The sequence below is a fragment of the Astatotilapia calliptera genome, chromosome 6 (assembly GCF_964374335.1).
Source record: "Astatotilapia calliptera chromosome 6, fAstCal68.1, whole genome shotgun sequence".
Taxonomy (NCBI): domain Eukaryota; kingdom Metazoa; phylum Chordata; class Actinopteri; order Cichliformes; family Cichlidae; genus Astatotilapia; species Astatotilapia calliptera.
In genome coordinates, this window is record NC_137427.1 from 11,780,700 (window position 1) to 11,805,555 (window position 24,856).

Below are 24,856 nucleotides of genomic sequence, written 5' to 3' on the forward strand. Positions count from 1 at the left end.
AACCAGTAGATGCAGTGGCTATAAGATTGTACTTGATGTCTTTCATGGGAGTGTTGCCTGAGTCCTGGGGCGGGTTTTACCTGTGTTGAGCACAGCAGTTTATGATGGCGAACAAGCTGAAAAGGGAAAGAGGGATCTGTTGATGTTGTTGTTGTTGATGCTTTTGTCATTAAGTGCCTTCAGGATTAGAACAGTGAACAAAAATATGAATACTGAACAAGTTTTAACAATGTTAGACTACAGAATATGCTGTGGTTTCTTTTTTCATGCTTTTATTTTGAATGCAAGTATTTCTTACAGAAATCATTGTTGTCGTGCCATATCAACTGTTTTAACTTGATCAAAGTCCCGACCTTACTTAAGGGAAAATTATTTTAGATTTTATATAAGTGCCAATGCAGAATGACAGGCGGAGCAGGAAACTTTGGGAAGAATGAGGGAATCACATGAAGCAGTGTTAATTTATGTATTGTGCTTTGACATCAGGGCTTAATACAGTATTCATTTGTGCCAGAGTCTCACTTTCAAGGGACATGCAGGCTGCAGAGATTTTAGTTTGTGTAGCAGCTCAATGCACATTTTAAGCACAGGTCTTGCACAGTGTTTTTCTTTTTTTCGACCACTTGTATTCAGTAGTTATTACCAATAAATAGCTTTTAAGAAACTTTAAACAGAGCTGAGAGAATCAAAAGGACAATAATCAGATAAGGGACTATAGATCTGGAAGAAAGGTGGTTTGAAAAAGTGAGACCATCACAAATGCAGGAAGGCACTTTAAATATAGTGGGATCTGTCTTTCAGGTATTAAACGCTCACCTCTCGCACACATGTCCAATTTTACAGGTAGTGTAAAATTGTCTTGATGCGAGCTAGCTGATATTTCAGCTTTTTCTTTGATCAGAACCACTCCTGCTTGGAAGACCAAATATCTGTCTGGTGATATTTTGTATTTTTGTTTTGACCAAATGAAAAGAGTGAAGAGGAAGTCAGCAGCGTGTTGGCCTGTCTCCGAATACAGCCACTCTCCCATTTGCTCCTACTGGAATCCTGATAAATAGCCAAAATACAAGAATCACTCATTCAAACTACCATAAATTGAGTACTCCCATTTACCGTACTAACATCCACACCAACAACACAGATTTCACTCATTATTAATTATAAGAGAGTCCTAATATTGCTGGGAGGTAGTATGATACTTGCAAGTATTGGCAGTATTGGCAGCTTTAATGTTGTTTTCATTGGAGTCAATAAGTCAAATGCAGAATATCACCATTCCTGTCTTCTGATGAGGTGAGCGCTTGATACTCGAAGGATTTCAGGTGAAGTATAACTTTAAATGCGACTGTGAGGGACAGTCACTGCGTAGTTCTTGGTCAGTGATGGGGTGGTCCACAGGCTGTTGGCGTGGGTTTAAATTTAGAGATGAGTGACAGTTTCCACAGTACTGTGTGTAAAACCTCAGACTCAAATCTTGTGACTTTTCTTGAATTTCCGTTGCCTTCATTGCTAAAAGAAAAAATATATATAAACAATGGTCAGCCCATCCGTGCAAATTACCCAACAGATCATTGTCGTCTGCCTTTATCTTTGTGATTTGCTGTTGAAAGATTGGGACGTATTACCTTGATCCTGTCAGTCTTTTCACCAATCAGGGCCTCTACTGAATCAATAAAATTGTGCCACTTTAATTGAGTGATTATAGGTGCAGTGCAGCCTAATCTAGCTGATTGTTTGTGGTGCCTGAAAGTATGACTGTATTTTTTTCTTTTTTTTTTAGTTTTTGGTTTCCAGAAAGTTTTTTTTCTTTCATTTTTTTTTTACCAAGCTGTCATTACGCAGAGGATAGATTGTGATTGTATATTTGAGAAAATTAATGGTCATTGTGTGCAGGTTTTGTTTCTTTTTTGATAAATTCCAGATACTTTTTTTTGTGCTTCTTTCCAGTTCTTTCCTCCTGACACAGACCAGCCATCTGGAAAAGTGTGGTGGTGCTCCCATTAAATCGCTTGCTCGTTTTTCTCTTTCCTCACTTCGTGCTTTGTCTTTTCTCCTGAAAGTACGTGTTTCTCTCTTATATTTCCTAAGTGTGTGAGAAATATAAGGTTTTACGTCAACTCAATCATATAAAAAAGATCGAAATGGGGACAGTTTGCTATTGCCTTATCCATAGATTATTCATTTTCAGCTTTCACCACCACATGTTTAAAAAATTAGTCAGCAGTTGGGTTAGATGGACTTTCTCTGTTCACATGCAAAAATGACAAGAAGGATGAGTTATGTAGCTGTCGGGACCTGTAGCAAAACATGTTTATTTACCTCTTTCACTAAGCTCTCTGGACGTACACAGCCTGTGCCTTTTGAATGTGGAGTATGTTTAATCATAGCATCAACTTTCATAATCGTTGCAGCATTAATACCCTGAAAATCCAAAGAGGTTTCTCCAGAAGCCGTCACTGCAGACGCTGAAATAGTTAAACGAGTCCTGCTTTTGTTGCCCAGAATCATTACTTTTTGAAAGATTTACACTACTTGTACATTTTCTCCACTTGCTCTTGTTTGCCAAATCTAATGAAGCATAGCACACAATGTAACACAAATAAAGGAGAATATCGAGTATCAGCTGTGAAGGAAAGTTCACCGTCTTGTTGCCTTGCGTTGTTAGATGATCTATGGGATTTTCAGGCCATGTGCCTGCAGCCCTACCATGCACAGCAGTGACACTAACTAGCCATAGATCTGAGGTGGCGTAGGAAGAACTCCACAGGTTTGTGGGTACACATCCTCTCCAGTAGCACTAATCTGTACACACACATATGAATAAAATATTACACGCTGCTGACTTATGTGATCTGGGGTGCAGTAGGGGGAGATGTGTGTGAGTGAGACTTGTTTGCATGTGAGTAGTTTCCTTCTTTGCTAGTCTCTCTATTTTTTGTTTGATTCTGTACTATACTGTCATCCTATTTCATTTCAATGTCATTCTACATATATGTTAATTATTATGCATATATTTCCAGTATTCAGGAAATTCAAATCACTAAGCTTTGCTCATTACCTGAATACTGTCCTTCTTTGACAGTGTATTTATAAATGATTTGTTTCAGTTTTGGCAGAAGCTAGTTCTCCCGTTTTAAAAAAGGATAAGTTCATGGCATTCAGTCATCTCTTTTTTTTTTCTTTTCCTTTTGGAGAAGTGTGATTCTGCTTTATGACAGAAATAAGGGAAATACATAAAGGCATAGAGTGTCAGCACTTAAGCATCACATTGTCACTCATTTTAAATTATGTCAGCTGCACGTCTTTTCATTATAATTTGCAAGTAAATTCTACCCGTATGTGTTCTAAGTTACACTGGGACAGATTTTAAACAGTGTTGTTTGATTTGAAATGTATTTGTTTTATGTTCATGAATGAGATGTATAATGTACGTTTTGTGCACATTACCCATGTATCATTTATCAACACGTGATAGTAATCTGTACACATTTGCACAAAGCACTCAGTGTTTGTACATATGCAGTTATTTTGTCACATATGATTTTTTTTTATACATGTGCATGTGTCAGATTCTGTCCAAAAACAATGAATAAGAGACACGTATTATCAGATTGATTTTTGTGTGTGTGTTTGCTTATGTGTGAGTTATATGACTTTATTCCTCTTTTTTTTCAGTATGAGAGAAATAAATCTCCAAGCAGAAAGCTTGGACTGTCTAGCATACTGTAACGTGTAAAGTCACGTGGAGTTGAATTTCTGTGCATATAATGAGTGATGACAGACTGTACTGTCATTTAGTTTTGTATTATTAAAACTAAATAAGAGGTGAGGGAAGCAATTTAGAGATTCTCAAAAAGGCAACATGCAAATTAGCCAGGTTTTAGGGAGGATTAGGCCTAACCTAAAAGGTCTCAAAATTGGAGACAGGGTTGTGATCTTCATCAGCAGCCAGCTGATGACTGAAGTTGGGGCACAGTTTATATTAACCAAGTGCATTTTAACTGCAAGAAGGTATGTTTTAATAATTTGTTGCAAACTGTTAACAAATTTAAAAGAAGGTTAGTAAAACACGATTTCAAAAATGACAAATAAGTGGCTAGAAACTGACAACTTTTGAGTATTTTTTTTATTGTAGACGGAAAAACTCCTATATGATGCAGAGATTCATATTTTTCCAGTTATTAAAGGAAATTCAGATCCTTGAAATGTACATTTCATATCTAATTTCTTTTTTCCAGAAAAAATTACGTGAGTTTGTAAAAATAAGGTAAAATATTTAAGTTAACATCTTAAAAAAGATATTTTTTATTCATTAATGTATATATTTTGCCCCGAGTTTACAAAAAAAAGATGGGATCAAATGGGTTGTAAAGTGCATGTGTGAATCACTGGTTGTGCTGTAGCGCCCCCAGCGGTCAGCGGTGACGGTGTTTTCACGTAGGGCGTGAATGCGCGGCCCCTCCCCCTCTACAGCCGATCTGGAAAAGAAAAAAAAAACTTTTTTGTACCGAAGGAATCAACAGCCGCCATCTTGTCGTGGCTCGGAATTAGGATTTCGGTCCAACACTGGGTTTTACGTAGAAATCGAGCATCCTTCCCGTGATATGACAGCGGCCTTCTGCCGAAAACGAAATCGTAATATCGCTTCGGAGACATTTTGTGCGAAAAAACGGGAATTGGATTGGTGGTCGTCGGGCAGAAAAGCTCCGTATATCTGATTTCCCCTTCAGAGTGCGGTGATTCAGCCCCTGTCGCCGTTCGGGAGCAGTATTGTTTACCGTGGGCAAGCGGTGAGCAGATCGTGACTTTCGAAGAGATTTGCAAAAATACGGCATTTTTATGCAATTGTGCATTTTTGTGGAGCTTCGCGCGATTTTTGCATGAAGAAATTTGACGTCACGCAAAATGGGTACTTTGAACATCTAGAAATTACGACTTTTCTCCCGGAATGCAGCAATCCACCTGATTTAACTGGATCGTCAGTGTGAGGCTCGATTTTTACATGGGGAATATTTTATTTTGGGGTATTTAACGATAATAATGTGGGTGTTGGGTGTTGGATTATCATGGGGTGAATGGCGGTGGCGAAGCGGGGCGCTATTGCATCTCTTTTAAAAGACACTGACTCTCACGGCGAGGAGTAGCTAAACGCTAACAGTTACTTTAGCTGGTAGCAGGCAATTAGCTAGCTATTAGCCAGTTAGCCAATGTTAGCAGGCTGTCAGCTTGCTAACGTGCTAACCGGGAAGGTTTTTGGTGATTGAACAACTTTCTACTAATAAGCTAATCAGAATCATCAACTTAAGCGACCGGCCAGGCAAGATTTCAACTATGGCTGAAAACCTGCTGGACGCCGGACCTCCACTCTCTAAGCGGCCGAAGCTGAATTCACCTGCACTGTCAACGTCTGATGGACAAGGTAAAGGCCTCGACACTGTCGGCACACACAAACCCAAATGTAATGAACATTTGCACTGAAACTTCTCTTTTACTACTTGGCATTAAATCAACCAATGCCCGTGTAGCAACGTTACACGTTATCCAGTCGGTTGATTGTTCTTTCGGTAGCAGTTAATGTGGTTTTACCGCAGTGTTGTGGTTTCATTCTGAGGTGAGCATTTACTGCACCTACCCTTAATACGCTAATGCCAGTCTTTTGGTACACTCTCCTTAACTTCTGCAGCAAACCTTAACACAATACGATCAGCAGAATAACTAACTTGAGCGTCTAAAATGGTCATGGCTACAATAACTGTAACTTTTGTTATCTTCAGAGGTGTTGCATTAGCTTTGCATTGGTCTACTGTAACGCTTTCGTTAGTAAAGAGAATTTGATGGGTCATAGTTTAAAAATCAAAAGACTAAAATAATAATTATTTCTCGAATCAGGTGCAAAGTGGTATCTTTTGTGGTAGCCTGATACTGCATTAACAGCAGGTACACATGGCGTGATAGACTCACAGAGGCAACCTAGGCCCTAATTAGCTTAAATAATATTGTCTTCAAAATCACAAATCACATACGACTTAATGCCAATGTTTGTACACCTGTAAATTCTAAGTCTGACAATGTTTGCATCCATTTCCATTTATTTCAGGTACGATTTTTGGTGTGTGTAATCACCAGTCAGAGAAAACGGTAAATGTTAACATTTAGTAGTGCCCACCTGGTTCAGCTTGTGGCTATAAAACGAAGTGTTAATAGGCAAAAAAACAACAACCCAAAAACCTAGTCTCAATGGCCACTCCATCTATCCCTGAGCAAGCCTACATAGCCACACTCAGTCTCGATGGTGCTATTTTCCTTTAACTCACTGAATTCTTGCAGAGAGTGCAGATAGGGTTATAACGTCACACATCTCAGCAGACGTGTGCCCTGCTGAAAATAAACGTGTAGAAATGCAAGATAGAAATCTGTATGTGTGCTCTGAGTATTGGAATCTGAGTGATTAGGAAATGTCTGTCATATTTCTTGTAATTGGAAAGCAAAGATTGGGGATGCAAGTTCCCACTTGGCCCTTAAAAAGTTCATTTGTATTATAAAACAAGACTAGTGCTTATTTTAAATCAACTTTTTGACTTGTTCTTCCAAACTTTATAGCTGAAATTATAAAGTCATCTGGAGACTTAAAAAAATCCCTTGAGTAACATGTCTTTTTTCTTTCACCTGGTAGATTGTCCCTGCTTGTTTTTGTTCAGGTGGTTTGTGAGCCCTCAGTGAAAACCTGAGTTATTGCAGCACTCTTAACTGATCTGCTGTACTGTGTGGCAAAAGTGGAGTAGCTGAACTGCATTTCTGCAGCGCTCGCTGTTTCTGTGATGGGAAAATGCTGCTCCTGGTATGAAGATACAAAAATGAGTTGATTTCATATTTTCACCATAATTGGAAAGTAATGTATGCTTTACCTGCAGAAGCACCCCCAATTAGAGTTAAGCTACGGCTCAGCAATTAACCAAGTATAATTTCAATTCCAGTTTTTGTATTTCAGTGAAAACAAAGTGTTAGGGATAAAACTAATTTTGACTGCAAAGCTCTCTCTCTTATCTTTCTCCTGTGTGCTGTACATCAAGCACAGACCTTTCATTTATAGTGCATATTTTTGCTGTTTGGTTCACTTCACGCCACAGTGACATTTTAGCTGGAGTCCAGCGTTAACCAGATCTCTCTAGAGTAGTTAAAAATCTCATTGTTTCCATTGGTGAACTTGTTGAATGATCATTAGCAGTTACTTTTGTCACTGTATCACTCAAGGTCCTTCATCTGGTCTGTTTTCTGTGCAACAATTGCACTTCCAAACATCCCCTGGGGATTTTCCACAAATTTACAGGCTTTACAGTCAAAAATACCCATTAGTCTGGACCTAAAATGTATTATCAGACTCCCATGTGTCCTTTCTGCTCCCTTTACCCATTGTTTTGATTTTATTTATTTTTTTAATTTTAAACATATGAAAGGCTTCTGTGAAAATACACTGCATCCAAAATCTTTTTGATGTGGGTAGAAACTCTGGCTTACTGTATTAATCAAAGTCATCTTTATTATGATTTTTGCTGTAATCGAGGCACATTAGGTTCCGATGTAAAAAGTCCTATTTGTTTGGCTGGTGTCTTGTATGTTTGCTTTTTAACCAAGAACTGAAACTTTAGAGCCCAGAAAAGAAACATTAAACTAATGTGTTTTTCAACTGTATCGTTTACAGCGTGTGGCACATTAACGTCTTGAAAACAAAAGAAAGCTGTTTTTAGTGTAGATGCTATTAAGGGTAGCTGTTGGCCCTCTGTTAGTGAAGTGCTGCTGTTAAGCCTTGAGCGGAGCATTTTTGTTTTGACCACCTTTAGCGTTTTCGAGACCAGACTTGACTTGCAAGGAGCGAGTTTAACTGTCAATCTATGTGATTGATAAGTTGCTAACTAATGGGCATGTCCTGGATAATCCTTCTTTCTGACTCTTAGAGTGACCATAATTTACACAATGAAGTGACTGAGCCCTTAAAATGATCACTAATGTATGTTCACTGGGAAAGAAAGCCATGGGATTTCCTTTTTCTCTTCTGCCATATATAAGTGGACGTCTTTTGCAAGTTTGGGGTGTCCCTGCTAACCATTAAAAAGAATCAAGGCACTTTTGTGTTGGCTTTACTCTCACGGTTGCTCTTTTTTCCAGCTGTGGATTAGGGAAACGAGACCTAGGACAGCAATGTTTAAAGTTGGGACATGTGTGACTACAGATGTTGAAATGTGGTTACTACTGCTAGTTGGCTCCAGAAATATTAGCTGGGTTAAATGCCGTCTAGCCATTGAGTAGTGCTGCACATTTCTGCTGCTAACACAAGTAACAATAATCACAGTAGTTTAGAACCATATACAGTGCAGAATAGGTTCAATATAACGATATATATCGGATGACAATATGAAAACGCCTATCATTTCATATTACGCTATCGTTTGTTTCGTGGTGTTGCAAAATAAACTGTTTTCGGCAATATTGTTTTCATCGTTTTGATGGTCACTGTAGAAATTCTTAAAGTTCTCTCTTTTTTCTTCTATTTAATATAACCACACTACGGACGGACAAGCGACTGTTTTTATGCATTGCCGTTAGCAACAACGACGGTAAAACCATCGTGTGTCTCCACCGTCCGCTTGTTTATTTTCCACATAAACCTTTCACAATAAAGCTGAAGATCCTGTTGAGATTTTTCAAAATAAACTGAATCACGTGAAATAGTATGCAGAGTGTTTACGGACGAGAAGCTAAAAAGAGCCGTCAGGTGCTTAAAAAAAATAAACCTTAGAACAGGCTTTTCCCCGCAGCACACTGTGTAATAAATACTCCCAAAGAAAATTGCGGCTGGTTCAACTTCATGCACTTCATGCAAGTCGAGTTGCCCGAAATTCACAGAATTTACAGAAAATGTAAAATTTTTGTGATATTTATCGTTGTTGGGATGATAAATGTTTTATATCGACATGAGATTTTGGTCATATCGCACAACCCTAGTGCAAAAGATATTTTAAATTTCCTATGATAGGGATTTGTTCAAAGCGGAAATACTCATTGAGCAACAAAAGTATGTTTACTTTTGATTCTACATTTGTTTACACTGTCATTAAAGGCATTACATATATAAACTGCCAAAAAAGGTGTATGGCTTACTAAATTTGTGGTATTTATTATTTGCTGACTTTAAGCCCAGCCTCACAGTCTGCATGTAGCCAGAAAAAATAGTTTTCCTGTGTCTGTCATTTGCACATGTGCCTCATTGTGTTTGATTTTGTCAAGTCTTCAAGAAGACCTTTCAGGAACAATGGCAGTCACAACATCAGTGATTATAAATTACAAGAGCTATCACACATGACAGAGCCACCACATGTCTGTAATCCATCAATAAACCTGCCACACCCCCTCTTTATACTTTTTGCCAGTTGCAGTTGGGACTCAATGGACCCCCATGGGACAGCGCAGGGCAGCAGTAACATCAGCTGTAAATTACTGCAGATAAAGAGCTGGCTTTCCCTCTTTGATGACAGTCATGCCTGGAGCTTTATATGCAGCACCCATCTGCCCTAACATTTGGCCTTTCCTCTTTCCCTTTTCCTAACATATAGCCTGGCTTTTTGTATGAGAAAAATAGCCAAATTTTAAAACGAAATGAAAGCATTAACATACGTTGTTGTTCTCTTTGTGATGTCTGTATGCGTGAGCAGTCCTATTTAAACCTTTGTAGCAATGGGAATTGAGAACCAGTTCCAGCTGAGATCAGATTCCAAATTGTTCACTTAATTGCAATTATATGACGCCGTGTGTGTGTGTGTGTGTGTGTGTGTGTGTGTGTGTGTGTGTGTTTTTAATCACCGCTGGCATGTTTTCTGTCATACAGTGTAAAATTATGTCACAGTTATGGTGATGAGGCTTTTCCACACCTAAGATGAATGGTAGTAGTCTTTTTTTTTTTTTTTTTTTTTTTTTTCTCTCTCTCTCTCATGCAAAAAACTGGCTAAGATGAAAAGTCCAGCCTATAAGCAGAATTAGTAATGGTATTTGTATTGGCATTATCCACACCCTCAATAACGGCAGCTGGTAAGGAAACAAGACCAGAGTATCGCATGGTATGATTTAGTTTTGTTTCACAGCAGATAACAGGTCAGAAAGACAAATGAGTTAAAAATGGTTTTAATAAAGAAAAACATTTTTGCAGTTCAGTGAGAGGTAGAACATTACGAGTAGTCAAGTTTTTTTGTGCACTTGGGGAGTTTTTTTTTTTTTTTTTTTTTTTTCTCAAATTGGTGGGGCAGAACAAACATGAGCCCCTGTCTTTCTATTAAGGCCATCTGTTATCCTCCTCTTCTACCCCTTTTATTCACAAAAAAATGTGGTTTTGCATGCACTTTATGTGATCTAATCTTTTGACTATTTTTAATGAAAGAGCAGGGTTTTTTTTTTTTTAAATTTCATTGTTTAAGATTCATAGTCACCATGTTTGAATTTTTTAACTGTGCCCTGTGGATTCTCTCACATTCTCTCTATAAATATGTAGGTAGGTTGGGCCTCAGGATATCTGTGTCTGTCTTAGGTTAGAAAACCTGAAATTTGCGCTGAAACCTAAGAAAAATTAGTATTTGGTACTCGTTTGCGTCTTAGTTCTGTTTCAGTTGTCAGTCAAAGATTTGTCAGGGACCTCCCAACCCCCAGACGTCCAGTTTCTTGCTCACTCCTGCACAAATGGCACTTCTAATATCTAAAAGGACAGGCGGTAAGCTTGCAATGCAGCCACTGATTGAGGCATTTATGCCTGTGCCTTGGGGCAACCAGAGAAATCATGAGAGAAAGATGGCGAGGATCAGCAAAATGGTTAAAGGCAGATGAAGGGACTTATTACCACCAACCTACTGCTTTTAGCTGACTTAATAAGCATCAAAAAAATGGGCGACATGGTATTTTAAACGCCACTCATTTCTCATGTCTGTGCTTGTATTTAAGCTTAAACAGACCATTTGACTGTTCTATTTTTGCTCATTATACTTGGAACAACTTTAGCTTCATGAGGTAGAGAAGAGTTAGACTGAAGCTCAGTATGTGTTTTGTGTTTGCAGAAAACCTAGAAAACTAAACTAAATCCCCAAGAGGAAGTAGGAGTACTTGAGGAGCTCCACATGACTATAATTTTACCAATGGATGATGTTTCTGGTTGTATTTTCTTAAGAAAAACAAAATCCACAAAGTTTAAAGGTGAACAATACCATCTCTTCCTGCTGATTCAAGCAAGCCAAACTAAAGAATGTAGCTGTGTTAATGCGATGAGGAACACAAACAGTACAGATCACTGGATCATGTTGCAACCACAAACGAAATAATGAGAATGCATTTCTAAACTGGGTGCAGACTTCAAAAACTTGGTTTCCCCTGTTGTCATCAAATCTCCCCCAAAGCAACCCGCCTAGAGGAAACAAACCTGTGGGTCAGATGTCATGTATCCAGTTGCAGATTCCATGCAGGTGTAAATGGATCTTAACTGCTGTTGCTAAATTAGTCTGTTTAAAAAGGGTCTGTTCACCATAGATGAGATGATGGTATTTGTTAAAATGGGGAGGGAAGAGAAGTCTTCCTGTTACAGATCCACATTCACTCCCTACCAGAGACAAAGCTGAGTGTGCTTTAGATAGAAGTTCAGCATTGACCAATCATCACCTGCCGCTCTATATTAAAAAGCCAAAAAATAAAATGATATATTTCAGAGTTTTTCTGGCACCATTTGGCAAGGGAAGCAACATTAAAAGTCTGGTTGACTAGTTGCATGCACACTTATTGCTACTGCCTCTTGGGATAACTTGCTAGCTAGTTAATGCATTTGATTTAATAAAATGAAGTGTCATTATTACTCTTAAAATCGTCTTGGCTGTACTCTGCTGTTTTTTACTTTTCTCAGTATGTTTGTGCTTGCCTTCAATGTAGAACTGGTGATTTCAGCTACCAGCACATTTTCATATAAAGGAGGAAAGACACGTCAGATTTTGCTTTAAATGACAATTCTGATATGGCTGAGTACTAGTGGTGCAACGGATCAAAAATCTCACGGTTCGGATCGGATCACAGTTTTAACTCACGGATCGGACCAATTTTCGGATCAGCAAAAAAGACAAAATTTTAACATTTACTTATTAACTTTTTAAGTATTTTTTACCTATTAAAAACATTCAACTCAAGACTCATTCCACGCAATTATATAAAAACAAATTAAGGTGCAATATAGGGCAGTACAGGGCTTTATATCTACCACTCCGCTGTGATATAATGAGCGGTCACGGTCACGTAGCTTTCCTTTGACCTGGAGGTCCACCCGTTTTTAGTTGAGCAACAAAAGATGCGTAGGACAGTTCAGCCATAACTTTAAACTTTTCCTGCTCATGCATGCCTGGGTACGATCTCGTCACTGAAGTGGACGCGCAACGGGATATCATAGCGTGGCTCAAGCACGTTCATCATAGTTTAAACCCCTTGTTTTGCACAACGGAATACGGCCTCCCGTCTGCAGCTAAACACCCCAGTAGCTTTTGAAATAGCTTTAGCCCGGTCGGATTGGGGAACAAAGGGCTGCTTAAATGCCGCAAACTCCTCTGCTCCTCCACTTGGACCGCTAGCGCTGGCCATAACTATCGCTGGCCATAACTATCGCTTGACAAACTGACCACGCGCACCATACATATACTTTTTTTTCCCCTTCTTTTTCAAATCTTTGGATCACGTGCGTGCCGAACCGTGGAGTGGGATTGGTTCAGATTACGGATCAACCGTGATCTGTTGCACCACTACTGAGTACTAAATTCAGCAAACAGTTATTTTCATATTTTCTGTTTTTGATTTGGCACAGGCTCTCAAGGTGGACTGTAAACAAAGCTATTGCAGTTTAACTATTGTCTGTAATAGAAGTAGTCTTGTTGGATTTAAAAATGTTTTAAACTGAAGGTCTGTAACTTTTCTTGACTTTTTTTTTTTTGAGTGTCTCTGGCCACAATCAGTATTTATTTACTCAGTGAAGTAATTTTCCTCTGCTGTTCTTTCCAACTGTTGCAATGGCATACTTTCTTGGAGGATTTATTACTGCAGAAAGGAAACCTAAAATAAGAGTCCCTTTCCACTATTAAGTGGATTTGTTTTGCTATCCACCATATTATATTGAGCAACAATTAAAAGAATGCCAGTAGCAATGTTGCACCTGTCCCTCTGAGAGCAGACGCACATGGCTTTAGGGCAAGATGACAGAAATCTCCAGGCGGGATCACTGCTGGGGCTGCTTTTGTAGATATTTATAGCCATCACCTCAAGACAGTGGCCAAAGGGGGGCGGGGGAGAGAGTGATAAAGTCAGCTATGGGAGGGTGTAAAGGAGCTTTATGAACGACTATGTGAAAAGTTGACACACTGATTTGTGTGTATCCACTTTTGAGTAAATCACACATTGTTTCCCGAGTTACGTGTTTTTGTGTTCATATTTGCCCTCATGTAAGTGACCCTTCTTTACCTGTGGATGTTTTTCTTCTGCCTTTGAGACAGTGAAATGGTATGGAAAGTGAAATGTAATCGACGTTCCCATGTGAATTTTTCGATGAGAATTCTCCGGATGGTTATCACATCAATTCGCACACTGGTTCAACTTTATGCAGACTCTGTCCAAGGGAGCTTTTATTGTAAGGTCCGATTTAAACTTTCACATATGTCTGAAGAAAACTTCAGGGCTGCAGTGCATATGTTAAAACGGTTAATGCCCACCTTCCCCCCTCCTTACGGTTGGGGTTCCCCAGACTGCATGTGGCCATACCCAACCAAAACATTGCTTTGCATTTTTGGTATCCAGCCAACACGCTTAAGGGCAAGGTTACGGTGTGTTTAGATTTCCATTTTGAAATGAAAAATGCAATGCCAGGCCTTAGCGTATGTAGTTGAAGTGAATACAGCTGCTTGAAGAGCATCCATGTGCCTGCCTGATAGATGGCATGGGCTGAGAGGAGTGAGAGAGGAAAAGATGGATTGTCCCTTCAGCCTCAAACAAGCTTCCTCCACATGGAGCACCTGCGTGCCTGATGCTAGGGACAGACAGCGAGCTAGCAAGGGAGATCTGCAAGCCTGTGTTTACTCAGGGAAGTGTGTAGGCCAAGTGCCCTCATTAAAGTCGGGATCCTGACTGAATCTCAATGAAGACATCCAGCAGCAGTGCTCAGTCCTGTAGCATTAAGGTCTTGTTCGTCTTATACTGAAAAGTGATTTGCTTAACAGCGCCTTTCATACAGTGACATTTCTTGGCTTCATTACTTTCAGTTGCACAAATTCAGTAAATTTGCGCTTTTGTGGAAGAAATTGTCAGTTGCATACATTCCAGTTATGTCCTCCACTCTTTACAGAAGACCAACAAACCGCTCCACAACATGCTTTTGAAGAAACAAGTTAGCCAAATAAGATTTCAGGTAATATTTCTACTCTCGTCAGGCACGTTGTACTGAATAGGCAAGTTAATGTCACTTACAGAGGGGAAATGAAAACGGGAGAGCTGCAGTGTTCAAAGCTTGTTTCTTTGGTGATTTTGTGCCGTTAGGTGAACTCGTGATCAAGGCTGTGGAAAGTGATCTTGTTTCAGTTTGTCCAGAGAGTTGATTCTTCTTGGTGATTCAAAGCTGTAAGGCATGCACAGCTCCTGTGCTTTTGTCACCATCTTAATCACTAATTCTCAAACAAATCGTGGCTCCCTAGGCTCTCACCATTATGCTCACACCTCTGGATGGTGTGACACAAATATTCCTACGCCACCCAGCAGGAACCCCGAGTGCTGCTGGATTCTCTTGTCACACTGTGTTTGTCAGCCAGTAGCGATGCTTTATCACGCTTTATGCTTATTTTGTCTTGCACTGCAAGGGACAAGGCCACAGTGGGACAAGGCCAAGGCAGCAGCATTTAGCATGTTGGCTCATTAATATTTCATAATTAGAATGTTTGTGAACACTTGGACTGAGACCAAGGGTCAACTGAGGAGTAAGAGCCCTTTTTTTCTTTTTTCAAACACAGCAGGATTTTTCATGGCTCAGCCTTTGGGTGGTGACTACAGTCCATTAACTAAATGTATTGAATCTGTTATTTGATAAAAATCACGTCCCCCCCCCCCCCCCCCCCCCCCCCCCCCTTCTGATCATTTGATGAGCAAATGCCTCTAATTCTCATAAAAATGAAAACTATAACTGACAAAATTGGTTACAAAGTTTTATTACCATGCTGGTAGGGCTGCTCAATCGAATTTTAATCTCGATTACGATCTGGGCTTTCAGCGATCATTAAAAATGACTGAGCCGATTATTAGCCCCTCCCTCGTGCTTTACTCTCGCGCTGCTCCATGTGGCAAATCGAGCGCACCTCTCTGCATTTCGAACACGTGTCACAACAATTAAGAGCAGCGGTCCCCAACCTTTTTTGCGCCACGGACCGGTTTATGCCCGACAATATTTTCATGGACCGGCCTTTAAGGTGTCGCGGATAAATACAACAAAATAAAACTAGTACCGGTACCGGAAATTTTTTTTTATTCATAACACACGTGAAAAGACCAAAGAAAACAGAGTTAACGATAAAAACGATAACAAAATAACGCTGAAAACCGATAAAAACCCTGAAAACTACATTTCACACCTGAGCCTCAACTCTCGCGGCCCGGTACCAAACGACTCACGTACCGGTCCGAGGCCCGGGGGTTGGGGGGCCTACTGATTAAGAGGACCCGAGGGAAGCTCTGAAAGCTAAGCAGAAGTTATTAGGGCTGAACGATTTAAAGGCGTGAAATTGGACGGTCTAGCCTTCTGATTAGCGTCACCGCTGTCTCGGTGGAGTTTAATAAACTCGGCCGTCTGCTTCTTGCTATCTAAAATATAACCAGACACTGGTGTAAATTCTCGACTGTCTCATACTTCTGTTTAATAAGTTTTCTGTTTGACGTTTAGTCAGCTGTGTGAAAACCAAGGAGGAACCCACCCGGGGGATTAATAAAGTTTTATTTTATCTAATCTAATAACTTTAATCTCAGCCAAACCGATTTACTCACGAACAAACAAAACACTGAAAAAAGCCCAACAATAACATTTTTAGGTTGTCTAAGTGACTTATATATTACGTTTAACCCGAGCAGCGAAACTCCGCGGTGATCTGAAAATGATGTCCCGGGAGTTGTGCCGTTCTCGGCCGCATCAGTAACCCTCGAGCTCCCGGCTAGCTGTCGAGCTGGTGGGTAGCAGACGCCTCTGAAAACGTCGAAGCACTTTTGCAAATATGGGATATCTTGATAAACCGAGCAGATATTTGATGTTTACACAACTACTTTCTCGCCTGAAAATATGTTAAAAGTTTATTTTGTGACCCAGAAAGATTAGTATGAGTAATTTTAAAACTTAGTAGCGGCCGCCATTGCTGGAAACTGGAGTTTGGCTGGGCCGCGCTATGAATTCTGGGATATGGTAGGCCACGAAGGACACACCCGACCCATCCTTCAAATTCGGGGAAAAGGAGGACGCATTTGTCGACTACATTCGGAGGAGTCTATGAATTTGGACAGCCTTCGGCGCGTCGCTGTGACGTAATCGGTCTACAAATGAGGCCTCAGGAGGATGCAGCCCATGAATTTGGACATGTCCAGAGTATAATCGCAGCCTTTGCGGTTAGAAAATTGCACTTGATCATGTCGCGATATTATCGCAAATGCGATATATCGTTCAGCCCTAGAAATTATTTGGAGAGGAGAGTGACTTTATGGGTTCGCGGAGTCGGACGTGGATCAAGTAGACATAGTGTGTAAACTTTGCTACAGTGTCGTAGCTGTACCACAGAGCAACACTGCAAAGTTCACTAAACATAGATGTTTACATTTTTCATTTATTTTTTATATTGCAAACATTTGCACTTTTAGCAGTATTTGCACACTATTTTATATTATTTTTTGACAATCTTTAAAGTCATTATTCAATACATTGTTATTGTTAAATAAATGTCGTCAAATAATCGAGATCTCAATTTCAGTGAAAATAATCGTGATTATCATTTTTGCCATAATCGAGCAGCCCTACATGCTGGCTGTTTTTCTGCTGTGGTTGGAATGTTTATGGTGGGGACTCAAAACTGTTAAAAGGTAGAAAAAAAATCTTCCCACTGTCATGTGTTGCATTGTAGAATAAGTTGCTAGCAGTAGATAAGATCTAGATGCTCTGGTACTCAGTGATTTGAGTACAGGCTTATTTGAAGCAGAGGAGAATGAATGCTTGGCACTGAGTCACATGGTTGTATAAAACATTTTGTGACATTTTGCTTCTCTATCCCTTCTCATAGATCTTGGGTCACTCTCCTGGGACGATTTGGAGAATGACCTTCCAGATGAGTTGATCCCCAATGGAGGTGATATTAGCCTGATGGGCGGGATCCCTTCAAATGGTGGAGCAGCACCTGGAGCTGGCGGACCAGGAGGCACTCAGTCAGGACTTGGCGGTGGCAGTGCCTCTGCCGTCCCAGATGCAGCGGCCAAGCACAAGCAGCTCTCAGAGCTGCTTCGGGCTGGTACTACTTCTAATATAGGCACAGTTAGCTCTCAGCCAGGCAGCATGGGGCCACAGTTAGGAGCACCACTGGGTAAGAGCCCTCTTGGCCAGGGCTCCCCCAACAACCACCCGTCCCCTCAGGCCCAAAAAGCAGGAACCCCAACTGGAGTAGCAGGACAGAACAACAACAACAATACTGCAACTATGGGCTTAAACACAACTGGGTTCAGTCAGGCCATGATTAACAACAACCAGGGCCATACTGGACTCCTGAACCAGGGAGGGCAGCCGCAGCCTGGGCAAGTGATGAATGGTGGCCTTGTACCTGGAGCTGGGAGAGGACGTGGGGCAGGGGTAACAGGCATGCAGTACCAGGGACAGACAATGCAGGGAACTGCAACAGGACAAGGAGGATCAGGTAGTGCATTGGCAGAGACGCTCACACAGGGAGGGCAACAGATGGGAGCTCACACTACCCTCAGTACTGCTCAGCAAGCAGGCAACATGAACAAGGTGAGTGACACTTATTTTATTATTTTTGTTTGTTTTATATCAAGTGTTGGCACATGCAAATTGTGAGCCCCAAGTATTTTTTGGCACACACGGGATATTTCTCTGGCACTGATTTTTTTTTTGTTTGTTTTGTTTTGTTTTAAATTGCATTGAAGTATTCATTTTTGATTAAAGAAAAGGTGTGTTGGAACAACTTTAACACTGGACACAAACTAGGTGGTCACTCATTGTATAGGCGAAGTCGAAAAGCTTGTTAATGTGGCATTTTTGCATCTTGTCATTCTGGGCCCAGTTTATGCTGTGATCCTCTATTAATTGACGCTAACATTTAAGCCAGTAAATTATTTTGTAAAAATTTTAAACTATGCGGAGGCCGGATTTGTTGAGCCATGCACAAATGTTCGCACTTATTTGGGAGTGAAAGCAACATTATTGGAAAGCAACTAGAGCAGGGCGATATGGCCAAAAATATTTATCACGATATATATTTGAAAATCTGCGATAACGATATAACTGACGATATAATTGATGCGAGACAAAATACAACTCCACAACATTACTAGCGCAAAAAGACAACCTTCCATTTATTTTCACTTAAATAAGAAGCTGGTTTTTATGTACATTAAAGCTTTATAAAAATGTAACAGTGCAAATGCAAATTCCTTGCTGAAAGTTTAACCAAAAGGCATTTCCAGTAGAAATGGGCTGACATATCCTGAGCATAACCATGTATAATATCCACTGAAGTTAAAAAGAGGTTCTTTGCAACATTAAACTGCAGTGTGCAGTACGTATTTTTCGGACCATAAGGTGCACGGGATTATAACGCACATTAAGCGAAACAAAGCAGTCAGATAAATCAAACTTTATTAAACTCATTCTTATTGCTTCCTCCACTTCTGTACCATTGATTCATTAATGTTGAATTCTCTGGCAGCTGCTCTATTCCCATGTTGTTGCAGTATATTAATGACTAACCTCGTATTGTGGATGGATTATCTCAGTTGTTCTCCTGACTGAAGTTTGGTCCGTTTACAGCACCCTGCCATGCGATTGCATTTGTCTCTAATTATCAGGAACTTTAACGTTAACTTTTATAAGTGGAAAAGTGTTAGTGTTCGTCCTCCAGCTTCCCTGTTTATGTTATGCTAACATAGCTGTGTCGCTAGCGATTACGTAGCACATCATTATATACCAGCTAGCCCAACTTCAGTAACCCTACAAACGTCACTGCTGTTTAGTTTTCTGTCTTCATTTATGTTGGAAGTGATAGCAGAGCTGTACGTTTGATTTTTTTCAGAAATCTCTCAGTCAGAACATGCTATATCATGCTTAGGTAACTAGCGAGCTAACTTCCGCTAGCTTCCTGCTAACTTCTAACTCTGTTAAATGTAATAAATTTTGTTTTAATGGATGCCTGAAAGTTAAACTTCATAGTTACACCTGGTAAAGCAGCAATGCTGATCGTTTTATTAAAGATGAAAGAATTTAGACAGTTTTTAACGCTCAGTGATGCTGCAGTGTTCGTTTGAACTGAAGCATACGGAGTTTAGGACCCAGATTACTCCCAGATTTAAGAGCATCTTAGTCCGACAAATACGACAATAACGACGGCCGCTTGCATGTTCTGCAAAAAAATGTGCTTTGTCGTGTATCTGACGGACAAACACCAAACCAGTTCCACATCACTGAAGTTGCACCATTTTTACAAACCAATTCTGGTTCATCTGTTTCACTCAACAATCGGCCATGTGCGTATGAAAACAAAGGCACTGCGCATGCGCGTTTTACTCATATTCTATCGCGATATTTCATTTTCCTATCGTTGCCTAACATTATACCGGTATTACCGTGAATGGTATAATATGGCCCAGCCCTAAAAGCAACGTCCTTTTATGTGATCACCTGGCACAGCTTTAAAACTGTGCTCATGGAGTAAAAAAAATTTTTTTTTTTTTTTTTTAGCACTACAGTGACACAGCAGAAATTAAAACTGTTGTTTGAAGTTTATATTGTAAACAAACAAAGGTTTTGTTTCTCCCTAAATATGACATGTAAAGATCCACCACAAAACTATGTTAAATGTTCTGCTACCTCAGAAAACATCTGTTTTAAAGCATTTTACATGTTTGTGCCTTTCTCTTCAATTTTTTTGGCACATACTTAAGATCTATACTGTTAATTTTCATTAATAACCTTTTGGATAGAAATCATATTTAAAAACTCCTGAAACAGCTTTAATTAAATTGAATTGAAATTGCTGGGTTTTTTTTTCTTTAATTCCTTTTTTATATGTTTTTGCTAGTTATCAGTTTGACCTGTCAGTGCTAATTAGGGTGATTTTTATTTTTAGAATCTCATTCACAATTTATCTTGTGAAATATGGAGAATTGTTCAACTTTCCTAAAATTTGTGGCAGATCCTAACTGAAAAGGAACTAGCATTAAACGAGGTCTATGAAATCATGTTTTTATTGCATTATATTTCAGTTCATTTTTAATATGACAGCTTACATTTTCCTTATTGCCCAATCCCATTATAAATGTTGTTTTACTTTGCTTTGTGTAGCAACCTTTCATAAATGGCAAAGTTACAAATCTAGACTCGTGGAATTAACAGCTCGCAGTAGGACAGGGCAATATGGCCAAAAATATTCATAACGATATATATTTGAAAATTTGCGATAACGATATAATTGACTCGAGACAAAATACTTAACAACTCCACAACTTTATTAGTGCAACACCCCCCCATCAATGTATTTTCACTTAAACAAGCAGCTGTTTTTTTATGTGCATTAAAGTTATGTAAAAATTTAACAGTGCAAATGCAAATTCCTTGCTGACAGTTTAACCAAAAGGCCGACATATCCTCAGCATAACCATGTATAATATCCACAAAACTTCAAAAGAGCTTATAAACACGAATGGTTTGATATCCTCGTGTTGGTGTTGTTCCCAGACCATCATGAAAATGTTGTTCCAGGTTCAACATTGCAAGTGACCAATCACATTGTTGTGACGTTATTCCTTTGCGCGCCAAGCCATTCGCCGGTTTTTCCCGAAGTCGCAAAAGTATGACGTCACAACATCTGATTGGTCACTTGCAATGTTGATCCTGGAACAACATTTAGTATGATGATCTGGGAACAACACCAACACGAGGATATCAGATCAACCTTATAAACACACACAATGCGGTAATATTATGTTGAAGCACAGTACGTATCACTCCGCGAGGCTCCTGACTACGGTAGCCGTAATGCCCCAGCAATCCATCAAGTGGTGCGCCTTCGTAGCTTACCAAAGTCGTACTAAAACTTTTTTTTTATTTTTTATTTTTATAAAAGATTTTTGAGCGTCGCGTACCACATAAAATCGGTTCGGTAATAACGGCGGCCCGCTTGCATGCTCTAACAAAAAAAGTGCTTTGGTCTGCATCTGCCGGACAAAAGCCAAACCAGTTCCACACCACTGAAGTTACATCATGTTTACAAACCAATTCTGATTCATCTGTTTCATTCAACGATCCGCTTTCGCCCTTATTCTCCGTCGCCGCCATGCTTTTTCCACCATGTGTGTATGAAAACAAAGGCACTGCGCATGCACGTTTTACCCATATTCTATCGTGATATTTCATTTTCTTATCATTGCCTAACATTATACCAGTATTACCGTGAACAGGATGATATGGCCCAGCCCTAGCTCGCAGTTATTCTCAAATGATATAGGACACAGTTTGATTTGCATAGACAGTTATTTTGAAATGCTTTTTGTGCATCTGAAAAAATTACTAGAGCTTAGCTTTATATATAGCTTTTAATTGGCTGTGTAATGAGATGGAGATTCATCTCAAATGACTTTTTACATTCGCTATAGCAACACACCAAAGCTTTTGTTATCATTGATTAGGAGCTTAATTGAAGCCCCTCCTCAACACACACTCTGTGTGATGAAGGTAGGCACGAGTGCATCTGTATCTATACACTTCGCAAGTCACGTTTATGGTTCATCTAAACAGTTCTTTCTTCCAGTCCACTTGTTTATAGCACTCAAAAATGCATACTCCACTGTTGGCAGGGAACTGGTACACTGCTGTCAACTGTTCAGTTGTTGTTAAGATTAGTCTAGGGATGCATAATTATGTGTGTGTCTATGGGAGAGTGTCATTTGCGGCTTACACGTACACTTGTCACCAATGTGGTTTTGCAGGAAATCACTAGGAAGCCATCTATTTAACTGGCTGTGTCAAAGCCAAGACACCAAATTTGTTCTTAACCACAGCACACATACACAGAAGCTCCAGTCTTCTGAGAAGAGACTTACTGAGATAGTGAATGTGTGTCGAGTCATTCCCAGCGTCTGTAGACACGATTTAACCACAGAAACAATTAAAAGCTGATGTCGAAGTAACAGCGACGGGGCTGTCAGCATTTACAGAAACGGGCCTGTTTTTTGTGTGTATGCCTCTGTCAGGGATTTTTCCTGCACAGATTTTGGTGCCTCCCACAGCCAGTTAATGCCAAGAAAAACCAAAAGCGTCTAAATGATAGCAATTGAGACTAATGTAAGCCGGGCGTTGCTTCCAAGCTGTTTTCGAAACTGTTTAGCGTATCCCAGTTTTATAACTAAAGTCATCTGACAGAGTCACTATTCACATGTTAAAAAAAGCCTAGAATGATCTTTGATTTCATAATTTTGTTCTGAATCATTATTTTGCATGAGAATACAGATAAAGCTACATGTTGCTGAAGCTTCCCGTTAGCAGCTACACTGACAGTTTGTAGCCCTCAGGTCAAGAGCTGAGGTTACACAGTTAACTGCTTCATTTGTCAAATGCCAACTTTCTGGAAGGGGAAAACAGGAGCTAAAGTGGAGTGGTGTACACGGAGAGTCCACGGATATTCTGCAGGTTTAAATATAACCCAAAAAGGTGGTGGTTTTTTTTTGTTTTTTTGTTTTTTTTTGCTCTAGCTGCCCATCATAATTAAATTATGGGCCAATTCACTTTAAGTCAAACTACAGACCCCTACTTGGTGAAAATTGAAATTTTTTGTTGAAAATAAAGACTTTTAATTTAAAAAAGAAAGAAAGAAGGAAAACCTTATTTTTACCCCATGACTTACGGGCAAATATGAATCATAGCTCAGCGTGTCTAATCATATAGGGTTTGTGTTTAACCCTTTAAAACCGGTTGGAGAGGGCACACTCCGTTTTGCATAACTATTTTTAAATCTCTGTAGAACTGGAACCATGTAAGCTAGCGCAATAAAAAAAATTTTTTCGCATATGAAACCGGAGGAGTTATACTTACAACTTGTGCCATTAGCTTGTCCTAGGTCACAGTTTCCTTCCACATATAGCTTCCCAAAAATTGCATAAAAAGCACTTGCAGGAACAAAAATATAATATTCCAGAAAAATGCTTTGCTGATCCGATCAGCTGTTCGTAACACTTCCTACATTGGAATAGATGTCAGCGCGAACTATCGCGTGTCCGCCATTACCTGCCCGAAACCGGAAGTGACGTCATTTTCGTGGAAAATGTAGGTTTTTTTGTTTTTTTTTGCCTTCAGGGCCTTATAAGCCTGTACTGGTGTTTTTAAAAGTTATATTTGACTTTTATGCTTTTCTGTATTGTTTCTGGGATGCTTAGAACTCAAATTGCACTGCTGGAAATAATTTATTTTGATGCACATGCTTTTTTTTTTTTTTTTTTTTTTTTTTTTTTTTTTTGCAAATTTACATTATAATATTTATATTTGTTTTTCCTGCAGTATAAAAAAAAAAAAAAAAAAAGTATGGGTGGCTGTAGCTCAGGTGGCAGAGCAGGTCAGCCACTAATCAGAAGGTCGGTGGTTCGATCCCAGGCTGCATCCTGGCTGCATGCCAAATATCCTTGGGCAAGATACTAACCCCATGTTTGCCTACTGGTGGTGGTCAGAGGGCCCGGTGGCGCCAGTGTCCGGCAGCCTCGCCTCTGTCAGTGCGCCCCAGGGCAGCTGTGGCTACAATGTAGCTTGCTATCGCCAGTGTGTGAATGTGTGTGTGAATGAAAAAAAACGGGCAGCACGGTGGCACGGGCAGCACGGTGGCACGGTGGTTAGCACTGTTGCCTCACAGCAAGAAGGTCCTGAGTTCAATTCCACCATCAGGCCGGGGTCTTTCTGTGTGGAGTTTGCATGTTCTCCCCGTGTTTGCGTGGGTTCTCTCCGGGTACTCCGGCTTCCTCCCACCGTCCAAAGACATGCAGCTTGTGGGGATAGGTTAATTGGATAATCCAAATTGCCACTAGGTGTGAATGTGAGTGTGAATGGTTGTCTGTCCCTATGTGTTAGCCCTGCGACAGACTGGCGACCTGTCCAGGGTGTACCCCGCCTTTCGCCCTATGGCAGCTGGGATAGGCTCCAGCGCCCCCCGCGACCCTGAAAAGGATAAGCGGAAGCGAATGGATGGATGGATTTTCCTGCAGTATATAAAAATTGGCGTATCTCAAAAATAAAACTAGGAAGACACTCAAAATAAATTCCGCATGATTGGAAACTATTTTGTGCAACTTTTTTGTATTTACAGTTTTGAGGGATAAGCCTCTTACATTACTCTAACTAGAAATATATGTTTAAAAAAAACCCCAAACGATTTTCAATTTGTTTTTTGTAGTTTATTGCACTTTTTTTTTTGCAATTTATGTAGTTACTATGGACTTAATGCATACATATTATTAAAATTTGGGATATACCTGTTGTATTGATGTATAGCAATTTGAAATGCTCCCACAAATGGCACTA

At 39.8% G+C, this 24,856-nt stretch overlaps 1 protein-coding gene across 4 annotated transcripts in view; it reads left to right on the forward strand.

Moving 5' to 3' along the window:
- Positions 1–4,498: 4,498 nt before the first annotated feature.
- The window catches only part of crebbpa (CREB binding lysine acetyltransferase a), a 47,719-nt gene continuing 27,361 nt past the window's right edge, over positions 4,499–24,856 (forward strand). For all 4 annotated transcript variants that reach the window (XM_026170303.2, XM_026170304.2, XM_026170306.2 and 1 more), the window contains exons 1-2: positions 4,499–5,419; positions 17,352–18,070. In XM_026170303.2, coding sequence (XP_026026088.2) covers positions 5,332–5,419; positions 17,352–18,070 — 807 coding nt within the window. In that variant the 5' untranslated portion in view covers positions 4,499–5,331. The remainder of the gene's footprint in view (positions 5,420–17,351; positions 18,071–24,856) is intronic.